The sequence below is a fragment of the Danio rerio genome, chromosome 23 (assembly GCF_052040795.2).
Source record: "Danio rerio strain M-AB ecotype USA chromosome 23, GRCz13ab, whole genome shotgun sequence".
Taxonomy (NCBI): domain Eukaryota; kingdom Metazoa; phylum Chordata; class Actinopteri; order Cypriniformes; family Danionidae; genus Danio; species Danio rerio.
In genome coordinates, this window is record NC_141043.1 from 28,063,638 (window position 1) to 28,079,970 (window position 16,333).

Consider the following 16,333-nt stretch of genomic DNA (forward strand, 5'->3'; position numbering starts at 1 on the left):
TGACTTTTTAAAATATATTAAAATATAAAAAGTTATTTAATTTAGAATAACTATTCACAATATTACTGTACTTTCCAAAAAACATTCAAACACTGTGTCCTACCAACCACATTTTGTACTTAAACTTAGTAGAGGACAGAGCTTACTCTATAAACTGAAACATCCAAGCAAAGATTTACAATATAATAACAACAAAACATTAAAATATAATTTTCCAATGTGGGAAATTTAGTAAGAAAATCAGATATACTAAACAGTTTATAGTACATTCAGCTGTTTAATCAGTGCAATTTGTTGCCCATTTGGCTGCAAGTAAACAGCTGAAGCTAATCAAATGCAGCTGGAGCAGGAGCACAGATGTGTGTACATTAGCAGGTTCCAGTGACCTGTGCTGGAAGATATCAACATCTGGTTAGTGATAGATAAGATGAAAATGGGTTATTTATTAGTGTGAAGAAATTGGCTTCAAATATGCGTTTGTCTAAGAGGAGAAAGAGATATGGAGGGCATTTAAAGGGCATTTCTTTTAGTAAGCAAGGACTTGAGTCACTGCATTGACAGGCTCCACATTTCCCAGATAATTTGCAGCCAATCCAAAGCACTTCCACAATCCTGGGAGTCTGGGCTCTTGTAGAGGAATTATTGAACAGTCTCATGCCGTTACTGATTTGTACCTCACATTTTTTACATCCAGAAATGGCTATGGTACAGTTGTAGTCAGATTTTTTAATCCCCTGTTAACTTTTTTCCCCAATTTCTGTTCAACGAGAGAAGATGTTTTTCAGCACATTTCTAAACATGATAGTTTTAATAACTCATTTCTAATAACTGATTTATTTTATATTTGCTATGATAACTGTACATAATATTTGACTAGATATTTTTCAAGACACTTCTACACAGCTTAAAGTGACATTTAACTAGGTTAATTAGGTTAACTAGGCAGGATAGGCTAATTAAGCAAGTTATTGTATAATGAGGGTTTGTTTTGTAGACTTTTGAAATAATATATAGCTTAAAGGGCTAATAATTTTGACCCTAAAATGGTTTTAAAAAATTAAAAACTGCTTTTATTCTAGCTGAAATAAAACACATAAGACTTTCTCCAGGAAAAAAAAATATTATCGTAAATACTTTGAAAAGTTCTTTGCTCGGTTAAACATCATTTGGGAAATATTTACAAAAGAAAAAAAAAAATCAAATGGGGGATAATAATTCTCAACTCTATATCCATTGGCTAGTACCTGATTTGAACTAATTTGGATTATGTAAATGAATTTTAAAAATTGAGCTTGCTTGAAAATATTTTAACACCATTGTTTTAAAATGCTCATAATCAAATTAAATACTTTTTGTACTGTTTTGTACTGTATTTTGTTTATTACTTAATATTCACACAAATGTATTCATTCTCTTGAATTGTATAAATAAAGATATAAGTATAAAAACTATAATCTTTAAAAGCTCATTATTATAAATATTAAATATTAAAAATAAAGATCTTTGCACACACATGCCACTTGTCAGGTGGACCATCAGTATAAATGAATTGTTACTCTCTGTAGAAAACAAATGGCAGGTATAACAGTGTATTTGTGATAATAATAAATAATATAAAATTTTATAATAAACTACATTTTCTACATTGTAAAAAAGATTCATTATACTAGAAAATACTATTTCACTTATTTATCTAATTTGTTTTAGGGGTTTTTCACATTTAATTGTGATAGGACAGTGGAGGTCACAGACAGAAAAGTATTGGAAGGAGAGAGTGGAGTAGGGTTGGCAAAAGACCTTGAGCCAGGAATCAAATATGGGTCGCCGTGTCAGAGCGCTTAAGCACGAGGCTATTGGTGCTGACCTATTTCACTTTTATGCTTAAAATTTACAGTTTGACAGTATACCAAATTTCTTTCAGTGTATTTACATTTCTTAGTTATATATTTTTTAGTTACTTTCATATTTTTTAATTAGTTATTGGCTTGATTCTGATAGTTTGAACAGATGTGCAATATTTTTTAAGAAATAGAACAAATAGGTTAGTTTCAGGCCGATCTTAACTACAATAAAGTTTTAAATCACTACGCCAATGGATTTGGTTATGTTAAAGATCATTTCAACCTCCTATAATTCTACCAGAACCAAAGAACCACAAACCCAAAAAGACATTAACTAGTCAAATAAATATTTAATATGGTAAATATGATTTGATAAATATATCAGTAAGATAACAATGATTTTTAGTATTTTTCCAACATACAGTATTTATGCTTTATTACTCTATATTACTGGAAAGCACTCTCTCATAATAACAATATAAGTGAAATTTTATATATGCAACAGTTTTGCTATATCAGTTTGTTTGCTATTACTTTAAAACTTATGCAAATGTATATGTATTTATATTTTATATCAAAGTGTTAGAATATAATTACATTCAAATTAATTTGTTATTTACCAATATAGGTCAAAAGTACTCTGAATATATTACATGTAAAATGTATATATTATTATTATTACTTTACTAACTGTATCATTGTATTATTCTACTAGTTAAACTAATGTACTACCTTATTATTATAATACTCTAATGCAGTGGTTCTCAAACTTTTTTCATCAAGTACCACCTCAGAAAAAAAATGTCTCTCCAAGTACCACCAAAATAAGCAATATTGAAATACAATAGCGTAGTAGGCCCAGTAAAGCAGCTACACCTCTGCACTGTAAATAAAACGTGGCAGATTACCTCAGAAATATAGGCTATATGTCATATATGGCATATTATTCACATCATTTTTGATAAATTTTTAAGTGAGTGTAGCACGTACATGACATATTTAATTCCTCCGCGTACCACTAGAAGGAAGCCTGCGTACCACTAGTGGTACACGTACCACAGTTTGAGAACCGCTGCTCTAATATGTAATCAGTAAGTGACAACAGTTTGTAGGTCATCTACAGCACTGGCATTATATTTTGGAGTGAGAACTGCTTTAGTTTCTCACCTTGGTCGGGAGGGTTGGGATCCCAGGCAGCCCACAGCTGGACAATGAAGAATGGTGACCAGCACACGGTATAGACAAGCACAATGACCAAAGTCATCTTCACTGTTTTGGACATAGCCTTGGACACACCTGTAAGAGGTGGATGCAGGGGGCATGGTTGGAAAGAGGGCTCTGAGGAAGTGTTGGAGTCCTCATTATTAGTGGTGTTTTTAGAGTTCCTGTGTGGAACAGAGTATCCATATGATGTCTGGACGGCTGCAGAGTTGCTCCAGATGGTGTGAGGGTTAGTCTGAATGCGAGGCAGCACATCAGGAGATGAACTGTGAGTCTGTGAGGCCAAATTGCTGGGACTGTAGCCATCCTGACAAGATTGATCACAGTAATCCGGCTCTGGTGCATCCTCGGAGTTGCAGGTGTGAGAACGGGATGATTCACTGCTGGTGCTCTTTTTGTGGAGTTCTCTTGCTTCTCTCGGCATGCCTGAGCGCCGCGCTGTCTCTCGGACTGTCCTGGCTCGCTTTTTGAAGATGGGAAAGTGAAAAATGACCCGGTTCTTCTTCAAATCCACAGAAACCACGCGTTCAGACTTTAGATAAATGTTGTCATGAATCTCTTTGAATATTCGCACCTAGAAAAACAAGAATAAATACCAGTGTCACTTTAAAGTTATACTATGGTACATGAGATTAATTATTCATTCATTCATTTATTTTTTTCAGCTTAGTCCCTTTATTAATCTGGGGTCACCACAGCGTAATGAACCGCGGATGCCCTTCCAGCAGCAACCCATCTCTGGAAAACATCCATACACACTCATTCACATTCATACACTATGGACAATTAAGCCTACTCAATTCACCTGTACCGCATGTATATGGACTGTGGGGGAAACCGGAGCACCCAGAGGAAACCCACGCAAACACGAGGAGAACATGCAAACTCCACACAGAAACGCCAACTCACCCAGCCGAGGCTCGAACCAGCGACCTTCTTGCTGTGAGGCGACAGTACTTCCTACTTCACCACTGCTTCACCACATACACTATGGCCAATTTAGCTTATTCATTTTACCCATACCACGTCTTTGGACTGTGGGAGAAACCAGAGGACACGGAGCAAACCCATGCAAACAAGAGGAGAACATGCAAACTCCACACAGAAATGACAACTGAATTAGCTGGAGTTTGAACCAGCAACTTTCTTGCTGTGAGGTGATCGTGCTACCCACTGCGCCATCGTGATGCATTGATTAATTACATCAGTTTTATATTAGATGTATTTTTAACTTATTTCTTCAAATGGCAACAGTAGTTTCTGGGTTTTATACAGTGGGGGAATTAATTATTGAACACATCATGTTTTTCCGGGTAATATCATTTCTAAAAGAGCTGTTGACATGGAATTGAAACAGGTTTTGGTAAAAGCCCAAACAATACAAAACATTTTCTATTGAATTAAGCTGCAGCTTGATTTCCTTTTTTTGGCTTTGTTTTGGATCTGTTGCTGTATCCCAAATCACATTCTTATACTACAACCTAAAAGTATGTACTTTTTTGGAAACATATATAACTTTTAACAGATTGTTATGTCGATTAGTTTCTTCCCCTGTCAATCATCTCGACACATCACCCACATTTCTTTCATATTTAATTATCTACCATATTGGAGCAGCAGGATAATTTGCCATTCGCAAGTGTTTCATGCAGAGAAATCTCCTCGGGTCTTTGAGTAATTATGCAATCAGAAGTTAATGTCCAAGCATATCTTGATATAAGTTGACACATTGTTGTTGCAGATGAAATATAACACGGAAAATGTAGTTTAAATATGTTCCAGTTGGCTAGGTATTGATTAACAGTCATTCAAACAACTTTAACAAAGCCTCTGATGGTTGGTCTCGCGTGTCTGCCATGTTTGTAGTTTGTTTACACTTTTTACCCGAGTTTGTAGTTCTAATCAAATTTACGTCCAACGTGCAATGTTGTGTGGAATATTAGTGGTTAGAGTATGGACCCTTTTACACTTCGAATATTTACCGGAAATAGTAAACCATCTGAGAACCTTTGGCATACTCTTTTTAACATACTATAGTTTGGGACTAGCTAATTGTAATTTGGAATACAATTTAGGATGGATAGTATGTGAATTGGGATGCAGCCATTGTCTTGCTGAAATGTCCACTCTGGTTTTATCTTCATCATTCTGTTAATGATGATGTTGGACTGAAGCAGCTAATGTTAGTTTACAAAGACAAAGGGCAGAGGGTTGTCCTTGAATAATTAGTTGAATAACTACTGAAAGATTTCAGCTGCTGTCTGTGCTTTCACTGCCTTTCTACGCCTTCCTATCTTCATGTGTTCAATAAATTTTCCCATGTCATTTCATCACACATAACTTAATAACATTTTTTTTTTTTTGCATATATGTTTTTTTTGGTTGTTACCAACATCCAGGGACTATTTCTAGTCAACAGCACCTTTAGAATTATGTTTTCTGAGGAAAATGGTGACGTGTTCAATACTTATTTCCCCCACTGTATATGTGACCCTGAAGCACAAAACCAGTGTACATTATTGAAAATTGAGGATCGAGGTCACAGACTTTAACAAAATATGCAAATTTAGACAGCTGCTTGCCTCTCCCAGATTAAAGTGAACAAACATAACAAACATGGATCGATTCTTTCACTTAAATAGTTTTTCAAAACACTGATTCACTCTCAAACTCATCAGCAGAGGATTTCAAATCTGGATTCTTTCAAAATTTGGAGCTTTCACTAATGAGCTGAGATGAATCTGGTTTGTAAGAAAGATATACAAAAACATGCAGTGTTGAGAATCACTGCTTTCCTGTCTCTGACACTCATTTATGAAGTAAATGTTGGAGAAAAAAAAGTGTCTTAATGGAAATCTTGTTTATAAACCAATCCCAGATAGGACTTTTAACATCATTTAAAGACTTAATGTTAAGTCGAATCACCAATAAAATAATAAATGTAAAAAAAGTACAGCAAGTATAGCTTTCAAAAGTCTGTCAAAAAACATCTGCAGGTCAATGGCGGAACAAATTTGATATGTAAGTTTATAAAGTGTGGGAAGTTTCAGTGTTATTGCAGCTTTTGTGGGAATATACCTGTATATTTTCATGCCAGTTTGCTTGAAAAAAGTAGACTTTAATGGTCATACCAGCATATTAAAGATTCTGCAGAATGTTTTCAAAGATTATTTGCTGCCAAAGACATATTGTTTACATTCTATGGGGAACATTTTATGAACAATGTATTCCTTCTTAAATAAGAATAATTTCCTGGGAACTGTATCAGCTAGTGAAGGAAAGGATCTGCACATTAGAGAATTCCTCTCCTGAAATAGAACTTCACTGACCAAAAAACCCTTGACCAGGTCAGAGACCATAATCTTACTAAACAAGTTTTATGATGCACGTCAGGGAATCAGCCATCCCTCAAATAATTTTCATTGAAGCAGATCATGTTTTATTTGAAGATAACAAAGCCATCAATTAAAAGAGTTCTGCAGGAAAGCATTCCCAAAAGTTTGAAATGAATTAGCTGCATTGTCTTGAAGTCAGTGAATTTTTGCTTTTGGTTTTACTCTAAGCTGTAAAAACATGCAGGTTTCCACAAATTAATTAAGTTACACAAAAACTACACAAATAAATAGCTAAGTAACACAGCTTATTTAAGTAAAAAAATGTTTTGACAAATTTAAGGGTGTGTACATAAAACAAGTAAGTTGTCCCAAAAAAAATCTTCCCCGTATATAAGGAGTACCTTAATGAGAATAAAAAGGGACAATGGATGTCGCCATGGATATTTAACTGTACTCCCTACTGTCTGCTTTTACAATTTATTTTATTTACAGAGTTGTGCTATTTCAAAGAATTGTAACTTTAATTATTTACTGCCAGTTATTTTAAGATTTTGAAATCATGTAACCATGGTTTAGTTTTTTAAAAGTGATGTAAATTTGTAAAGATTATTTTAATGAGCGGATGTGTATGAATAAAACATTTTTGTTAATTGAATAAAATAAAATAAATAAATAAATAATTTTTTACAATAAAGCTTAAGACAAGGGAATTTTGGTGACGCAGTGATGCAGTGGGTAGCACGTTCGCCTCATTGCAAGAAGGTCGCTAGGTCGCTGGTTCAATCCTTGGCTCAGTTGACGTTTCTGTGTGGAGTTTGCATGTTCTTCCTGCGTTTGCGTGGGTTTCCTCCGGGTACTCCGGTTTCCCCCACAGTCCAAAGACATGCGGTACAGGTGAATTGGGTAGGCTAAATTGTCCGTAGTGTATGAGTGTGTGTGGGTATGTGTGGATGTTTCCCAGAGATGGGTTGTGGCTGGAAGGGCATCCGCTGCATAAAAACTTGCTGGATAAGTTGGCAGTTCATTCCGCTGTGGCGACCCCAGATTAATAAAGGGACTAAGCCAACAAGAAAATTAATGAATGAACAAGGGAATTTTTTATTTATTTATTTATTATTTTTTTTGAGAGAATCAGGGTAACCCTAACCTCCATTGTTTGCCTACAATACAGTGCTCAGCATATATAAGTACACCCCTCACAATTTTATCTTTTAAATTGATATTTTTAATTTGAAGCTGTACAATATTATATTCGTGCATATACATTAGATTAGTCATTACTGAAGCCAAATGTGGAGCTTATCTAACAAAATAACTTATGGCAACAGTCCAAAAACTAGGACACCCAAATTTATAAGTTATAGAAAAATATTAAATACAAATTTTATAAAGAAGAAAAATCAAATAGAAGCAAAAACATTTAAATTTTTTGTTAAAATTTTGTAGCTTAATTTTTTTTTGCGATATTTTGTTTAAATTCAGTTGTATTATCTTTAAATTTCCAAATATGAGTACTCAATTATGCTGAGCACTGTACATCATCCTTATACACAACACAGTGGAAGTTATAATACAGAACAGTGTAACCATCATTTATGGCGGTTATACAAGAATTAATGTTGGTAAAATTAATATTGATAAAAACTATAAATCTTTAGCATTAGTTTCTTTCAAACTAGAGCTAATACTTAACTAAAGTGTTTGTTTTCTTTAAAGTGAGAAAACTGTGAGTGGAGACACAAATGAAGACATGGAGACCAGCAGTACCTGACAAACGGTGATAATAAAGGTAGGAAGCACAAACACAGATACAGTCATCCAGGTGACATAAGCTTTCAGCCCCCATGGCTCAGCAAAATTTCCCCAGCACTCGTAGACCCCCGGAGAAACCTCTGACCTGGAGAAAATAAACACCTGCAGGCAAAACAGCATAGAGAATATATGAAAAATATTATTTCTTCTAGTGTTAGATAAAATATGTAGTAACTTGTGGGTTTGTGAAATATGTAGTAACTTGTGGGTTTGTGAAGATAAATATAACAAAGTTATCATATTAAGAGTGCATAATCACTGACAATTACAACCATTCCAAAGTTTTTGTGATGAACATTACCTGCGGCACACTGAGAATAAGGGACAGACCCCAGGCTACCATGATGGGTGTATTCCAGCGTGAAACTGCCCCTCCTTTGTAAGCCTGCAGGGGGCAGCAGATGGCATTATGACGGTCCACTGTCATAGCAACGATCATGTAAGAGGATGCAAACATTCCCACAATCTGAAGGTATTTCACTGAGCGGCACAGCACATCAGGACCCTGAAATCTCTCTGTAATATCCCATAACATCTGCGGGAGCACCTGCAAAACATAGTGTACTGCTGTTGGCAATTCACTTAAATGACAATTCCAGGGTCGCCAACTTGGGTTACCTGGCTTAGTGATGACATGGCTTGAACCAATAATGGGTCCCTTTAAAGGTTTTGAGCATGCGACAGCTCAGATAGAGAGAGAGAGAGAGAGAGAGTAAGAGAGAATATGTAATAGAGCTGGGCAGATACTGCAACCCAGTGTATGAAATATAAATTAGTTTCTAAGTCAGATTTACAGCAGCATTTTTACCACACACACACACACACACACACACATATATATATATATATATATATATATATATATATATATATATATATATATATATATATATTCTATAAATGCATAGTCCAAACGAATGACTCTGCTTTAAGAATAATCATATTACTTTAATCTAAATCATTGCACAAATCTTTCTCTTGAGCTGTATGAAACACATGTGCGTATGCGATTTCAAAGTTTAGCCTGGACTCTTTACTTTTTATGGTCATTCTAATACTCTTTCATCTGTTCAGACATCTTTTGTCGTTCTGTTTTTGCATACTATAAATAGAAAAGCATTTCGAATTGGACACAGTGTCTTGAGATGCACGCCTTGGACTGCACGTCTGCATAAAAAAAAACATATTTTAGGCAGAACCAATACTGGAGAAGTTAAATTGCTCTTGCATGTCTGAAACTGCCCTAAGGCAATACAAATATGTATGTTTCAATGCTTTATTTTTTTAAAGGACTATGGTATTATTGTTCGTCAACCTTGCTGTGCACTAAAGTTCAGCTCACCTGAAAAAATCCCACCACAAGGTCTGCAACACACAGATTGACCATAAACTGGTGCATGGGTGCGTTGTATTTACGTCGCCTTAGCAGAACCCACAGTATAAAGCTGTTCCCTAATGTTGTTAGAGCCAGAACCAGACCCAGAATTCCAATCTCAGCTTGAGCCAGAGCCACGTCGCGTATCTTGACCGGCCCGGGCTTCTGAGTGGGGTTTATTGAGCTGTTTTGAGACACCAGCCAGAAGTAGGATCCTCCTCTGAAAGTGCTGTTAAGTCCAGTGTGATCAGAGAATAAGGATGAGGTGAAGTTGGTCCATGCTGTGGTCGCATGGGGGGATCCTTCCCAACCTGGCTCTCTTGAGAAGGTCTCCATGCCTGAAAGAATAACACAATTATCTCAAATAGTTATATTATGGATCAGTTGCTTTAGGATTGATTTATTTGATTGTGCATGCTTGTTAAAAAGAAAGTAAAATACAATTGAATTTTTTACAGTAGTTGAATACAATAGTTAACACGAACTAACAAGTTTGAAATAACATTGGACACCATTTACAATTTTTTCTTAATTTCTATATTCACTAATTTATAATAAAAAAAACAAATGTTTTATTTGTTAAAATGAACAGGCAATAACAAGCGGTGAACGGTGGATTCTTAAAAAAATAACAGCAATAAAAGTAAAAAATCTAAAATAAATTCTATACTGGCTTTAGTTACTTTTATTCAACCAGCAAGTTTTTTGTTTGTTTGTTTTGTTTTGTTTTTGAGCAGAAAAGACTGGCTTCTCCCAAAAGATAATATGATGATGTACAAGAGGCATCATTGTGGGAAAAAAAACATATATTTAGCGTCAGAATTTTAGTCAAAATTTGCCAGGGGTATGAATGTTTTAGTGTTTGATTGTATACACTCAGCGGCCACTTTATTAGGTACAACACAAATTTCTAATCAGCCAATCACATGGCAGCAACTCAATGTATTTATGCATGTAGACAAGGTCAAGACGATCTGCTGCAGTTCAAACTGAGTATCAGTATGGGGGAAAAAGGTGATTTAAGTGACTTTGAACGTGGCATGGTTGTTGGTGCCAGACAGGGTGATCTCAGTATTTCAGAAACTGCTGATCTACTGGGATTTTCACGCACAACCATCTCTAGGGTTTACAGAGAATGATTCAATAAAGGGAAAATATCCAGTGAGCGGCAGTTCTGTGGATGCTAATGCCTGGTTGATTTGAGCTGATAGAAGGGCAACAGTAACTCAAATAACCACTTGTTACGACTGAGGTATGCAGAAGAGCATCCCTGAACAAACAACATGTCGAAACTTGAGGCAGATGGGCTACAGCAGTGTAAGACCACACCGGGTGCCACTCCTGTCAAAAGAAACTGAGGCTACAATTGGCACAGGCTCACCAAAATTGGACAATAGAAGATTGAAAAAACGTTGCCTGGTCTGATGAGTCTCGATTTCTGCTGCAATATTCGGATGGTAGGGTCAGAATTCGGCATTAACACCATTAAAGCTTGGATCCATCCTGCCTTGTATGAACAGTTTAGGCTGGTGGTGGTGGTGTTATATGGTGTGGGGGATATTTTCTTGGCACACTTTGGGCCCAGTAGTATTAATTGAGCATCATGTCAACGCCACAACGTACCTGACTATTGTTGCTGACCATAACCATCGCTTTAAAATCACAGTGTACCCATCTTCTGATAGGATACTTCCAGCAGGATAATGCACCATGTCATAAAATGAGAATCTTAGTCTGGTTTCTTGAACATGACATTGTGTTTACTGTACTTAAATGGCCTCCACAGTAACCAAACTCAATCCAATAGAGCACCTTTGGGATGTGGTGGAATGAGAGATTAGCCTCATGGATGTGCTGCCGACAAATATGCAGAAGCTGCATGATTCCATCATGTTAATATGGACCAACATCTCTGAGGAATATTTCCAGTATCTTGTTGAATCTGTGCCACAAAGGATTAAGGCAGTTCTGAAGGCAAAAAGGGTCCAACCTGGTACTAGTAAAGAGAACATAATAAAGTGGCCGGTGAGTGTATATTGCTGAGGTTAGCAGATAAATAAATAAGCTATTGATGATGCCATATAAGCAGTGGTCTGATTGAGTTATTGGCTGGAAACTATGGCTTGTGTGACTAATAAAAATCACAAACACATTACTTGATAAATCTTCCCTGCAAACAAACACACAGACAAACCAAAAACAGATATGTATCTCAAGAGCAACTTTCATTTTCAAAATGTGTTAAAAAGTACTGGCATATTGTCAAAAAAAAAAAAAATATTGTGCAGATTATTTGTATGGCGCTTTTTATGATTATTGTTTCAAAGCAGCTTTACAAAAGATGCACTTTACAATCAAATTAAGTTAAAAAAGGTATGAAAAGGTTATAAATATATACATAAGCATGCGATTTTGTTATATAAAACCTGCAGTCACCTGATTGACATGACATAAGTTCAACAGAAAACTTGGGAAGTGAACATAATACAGTGCTAAACTAAAAACACTATATTTAGTATATTAGTATTAGCCATATTTTTATATGAATAAAAATTTGCACCCACATTTAAATAAATTTGACTAGCCATAACAAAGTAAGCTATATACATAGTTATACAGCTTAATTGTTGTAACGAGGAGACTGACACGGAGGGATCCATTTTGCAGTATTTATTAAGTCACACTTAAACATCAACACCTCGCACGATTGTGCGAACATACAACATACAACTCAACGATGATTAGCAGATAACAGAGGCAGAGTGATTACCAGGCTTGAGTCAAGGGCAGGCAGCGTGGTTCAGAGTCCGTAATACAGGCTTTAGTCAGGGGCAGGCAGCGAGAATCAGAGTCCGTGTAATCAGGCTTTAGGTCAAGGGCAGGCAGAAGACAGAGCAGAGTCGAGGAACGGGCTGAAGTGGTAAACGGGAGATCAGGCAGGATAGAACGCTCAGAAATGCTGGCCGGGGCTAAACAAGACTTCGCAATGGAGTGTGTGTGTGAGCTGCTTATATGTGGTACGTGGGTCATTAGTGAGATGGAGAACAGGTGTGCTGGGATCTGAGTGAGAAGGATGACGTAATGGTTAGAAGTCCGGAGATGGTGACCTCTGCTGGTCAGCGAGGGGAATGACTGGGACCGAGTCGGTGACAGAGCCCCCCCCCCAACGAACGGCTCCTGAAGTGAGGCAATTCTCGACGCCGGGGTCTTCCACGGGGGCGAGGGGCCGGCATCTCCGGATGTTGTGAGTGGAACTCTTCCAGTAGTGTGGTGTCGAGGATATCCTTGCGGTTAATCCAAGATCTCTCCTCCGGACTGTACCCCTCCCAATCAACGAGATATTGGAGTTGACCGCCCCGGCGTCTGGATCTCAGGATCTCGTGGATCTGGTAAGCCTCTTCGCCATCGATCATGAGAGGCGGGGGACCCTGTTCACCGGCTGCCACCTCCCTATCCGTCTCGGCTGGACCAGCAGCAGGCTTGAGCAGAGAGACATGGAAAGTTGGGGAAATACGAAAATGATTAGGGAGTGTCAGTCTGAACGAAACAGGAGATATTTGTCTTTCTATCTGGAAAGGACCCACGTACCTGGGACTGAGTTTCTTGCAGGGCAGCTTGAGGCGTAAGTCGCGGGTGGAAAGCCATACCCATTGTCCTGGGGAATACATGGGACCAGGACGTCGGTGTCGATCGGCTTGTTCCTTGAAACGCCTTATGGCGTGAGAGAGGTGAGTATGAGCTGCGTTCCAGACCTCTTCGCAGTTTTTAAACCAGGTATCCACCGCAGGGAGTTCAGAGGTCTCGCCGGACCAGGGAAAGAGCGGAGGTTGGAAGCCCAGCACGCATTGAAATGGGGTTAATCCAGTAGATGCCTTTCTGAGGGAGTTCTGAGCATATTCTGCCCACATCAAAAATTTGGCCCATTCGTTCTGGTTCGAGTGACAATACGTGCGGAGGAATCGACCGATCTCTTGGTTCAAGCGCTCTGTCTGCCCGTTGGATTGGGGATGATAGCCGGATGTTAGGCTGACGTTGATTTGGAGATTTTTGAAGAATGCTGACCAGAGTCGGGATGTAAACTGAGGACCTCTATCCGATACGATGTCTTCGGGGAGACCATAGTACCGAAACACACACTCGCAGAGTAACTCAGCCGTTTCCATGGCTGTGGGCAGTTTGGAAATGGGAATAAGGCGGCAGGATTTCGAAAATCGGTCCACTACTGTGAGGATGGTGGTTTTGCCCTGAGATATGGGTAAATCGGTGATGAAATCTATAGAGATGTGTGACCAAGGACGATGTGGCACCTCCAGGGGTTGGAGTAATCCAGCTGGACGGTGACGGGAGTGTTTGGACATCTGACAGGGTGAGCATTTGTTAATGAAGTTGATTACATCCTTGTGTATGGATGACCACCAGTAGCGGGATTGAATCATTTGCACAGTGGCTGTGCTGCCTGGGTGACCGGAACTGGGGTGGTCATGTACCTCGGAGATGAGTCTTTCTCGAAGCGACGGGGGAACAAAGATTTTATTCTCCGGACAGGGCTGCTGAGAAGGATTATTTTCGACGGCTTGGAGGATTTCCTGATCTATATCCCACTGGATGGGAGCGACAATTAGAGGACTTTTGATTATGGGCTCGTCAGGGATTTCAGAGGTCTCATCGTCTGAGAGGCGGGACAGAGCATCTGCTTTGATATTTTTCGAACCAGGGATATAGGTGACTTGGAAGTCAAATCGGGTGAAAAACAGCGCCCATCTTGCCTGTCTAGGATTCAGACGTTTACAAGACCGGATGTATTCTAGGTTCTTGTGATCAGTGATGACGATGAAAGGGTGTTTTGCGCCCTCAAGCCAGTGTCTCCATTCCTCTAGCGCAGCTTTCATGGCGAGGAGTTCTCGGTTTCCCACATCGTAGTTCCGTTCAGCGGAGTTAAGCTTGCGAGAATAGAAGGCACAGGGATGGAGCTTCTTATTCACTAGGGCTCGCTGAGACAGGATGGCTCCAATTCCAGTGTTTGAAGCGTCAATTTCGACGACAAAGGGTTGTTCGGGATCAGGATGACGCAGAATAGGTGCACTGGAGAAGCGAGTCTTTAACTGGGTAAATGCTCGGACAGCGTCGGGGTTCCATTTAAGGCGAGCATTATTAGCTTTGACCATGGCGGTCAGGGGGGCAGCGACTGAACTGAAGTTCCTTATGAAGCGTCTGTAGAAGTTAGCAAAGCCCAGGAATCGTTGTAGTTGCCTGATGGTTTCGGGTTGTGGCCATTGTGTCACAGAGTCAACCTTTTGTTGGTCCATGGCCACGCCTTCTGGACTGATAATATAGCCAAGGAATGAGATGCAGGTCTGGTGGAATTCGCACTTGGAGCTCTTCGCATACAACTGGTTTTCAATGAGACGTTTGAGCACTGCCCGAACGTGCTGGATATGCTCAGATAGCGAATTGGAATAGATCAAGATGTCGTCAATATATACTATTACCCATTTGTTGAGCATGTCTCTAAATATCTCATTTACGAATGCCTGGAACACGGAAGGACTGTTTGCTAGGCCGAAGGGCATAACGAGATATTCGTAGTGGCCGTCAACTGTAGAGAACCCGGTTTTCCACTCGTCTCCCTGTCGTATGCGGATGAGATTATATGCACTACGGAGGTCCAACTTAGGTCCAATACTGGGCGGATCGGAGTTGTTCCAGGGCGGCAGGATCCAATGGCAATGGGTAGCGGTATTTGACCGTGATCTCATTCAAGCCTCGGTAATCGATGCAAGGGCGTAAGCTGCCATCCTTCTTCTTGACGAAGAAAAACCCTGCTGAAGCGGGAGAAGTAGATGGTCGAATAAATCCTTTTTCTAGCTCCTCAGAGATGTACTTCTTCATAGCCTCCGTTTCAGGTTGTGAGAGAGGGAATATGCGACCACGAGGGGGCGTGGTGCCGGGTAGCAGCTCAATGGCACAGTCATTATCACGATGAGGAGGGAGCTTAGTAGCCTTCTGCTTATTGAATGCTTCAATTAGATCGTGATAAGCATCAGGAACCTGATGGAGTTCAGAGTCTTCGGTCTTGTTGATTGTGTTGATCTGGGAATGACTGGGACCGAGTCGGTGACAATTGTATTATTTGGTTTAGAGTTTTCGTCTGTGACCATATTGATCATTTATTACACACTCAAATGTTTTCAACATCCCTAACCTGATTTTACCAAGTAGGACATCACCATCTATTTGATCCTGGAACAACATTCCAATCAGAATTAAGGGACATTTTTACTGTTTAAGTTAAGTTTATTATAATTTATTATAATTGTTATTCAACTATTATTCTCCTCTGATTTGGGAATGATTTACAGTTATGGTTGGGTTTTGGGCTAAGGAATATATATGGATTACATTTTCCTACAAAAATTACATTCCAGGATCAACATAGATATTAATCCAGGATCGCATCGTACTTTGTAAAATCATGCCATGCTTTACAACATACATAAATAAACATTTTACCTCACATCAGCACACTTGGCATAGTGTTTGATTTGAATTAAATGACGTGCTTGTTTAGTTTGTAAAACTGATGTAATCTTATTTAGAGATGCTAGACACATTAAAATTTTAATGACAAATGTTTTCAACGTGCAATACCCAGGGCTCCTTTTACATTTCCTCTCTCTAAAAGATTGAAGACTGCTACAGTGATAAATGAATCATTTTGCACAACGTTTTTTTTTGTTTGTTTTTTTGGA

General features: G+C 38.6%; 1 protein-coding gene and 1 long non-coding RNA gene across 3 annotated transcripts in view; one reads left to right on the top strand and one right to left on the bottom strand.

Annotated features, from left to right (window-relative positions):
• Positions 1 to 16,333, top strand: part of LOC147831304 (uncharacterized) — an 83,284-nt gene that overhangs the window by 9,478 nt on the left and 57,473 nt on the right. For both annotated transcript variants that reach the window (XR_015523621.1, XR_015523620.1), the window contains exon 3: positions 8,114 to 8,186. This is a non-coding gene — a long non-coding RNA (uncharacterized LOC147831304). The remainder of the gene's footprint in view (positions 1 to 8,113; positions 8,187 to 16,333) is intronic.
• avpr2aa (arginine vasopressin receptor 2a, duplicate a) overlaps positions 1 to 16,333 on the bottom strand; it is a 34,160-nt gene that overhangs the window by 3,867 nt on the left and 13,960 nt on the right. Inside the window, exons 2-5 of the mRNA XM_087307185.1 lie at positions 9,552 to 9,922; positions 8,511 to 8,756; positions 8,165 to 8,311; positions 3,009 to 3,636 (exon numbers count right to left, since the gene is read on the bottom strand). Coding sequence (XP_087163311.1) covers positions 3,009 to 3,636; positions 8,165 to 8,311; positions 8,511 to 8,756; positions 9,552 to 9,920 — 1,390 coding nt within the window. The 5' untranslated portion in view covers positions 9,921 to 9,922. The remainder of the gene's footprint in view (positions 1 to 3,008; positions 3,637 to 8,164; positions 8,312 to 8,510; positions 8,757 to 9,551; positions 9,923 to 16,333) is intronic.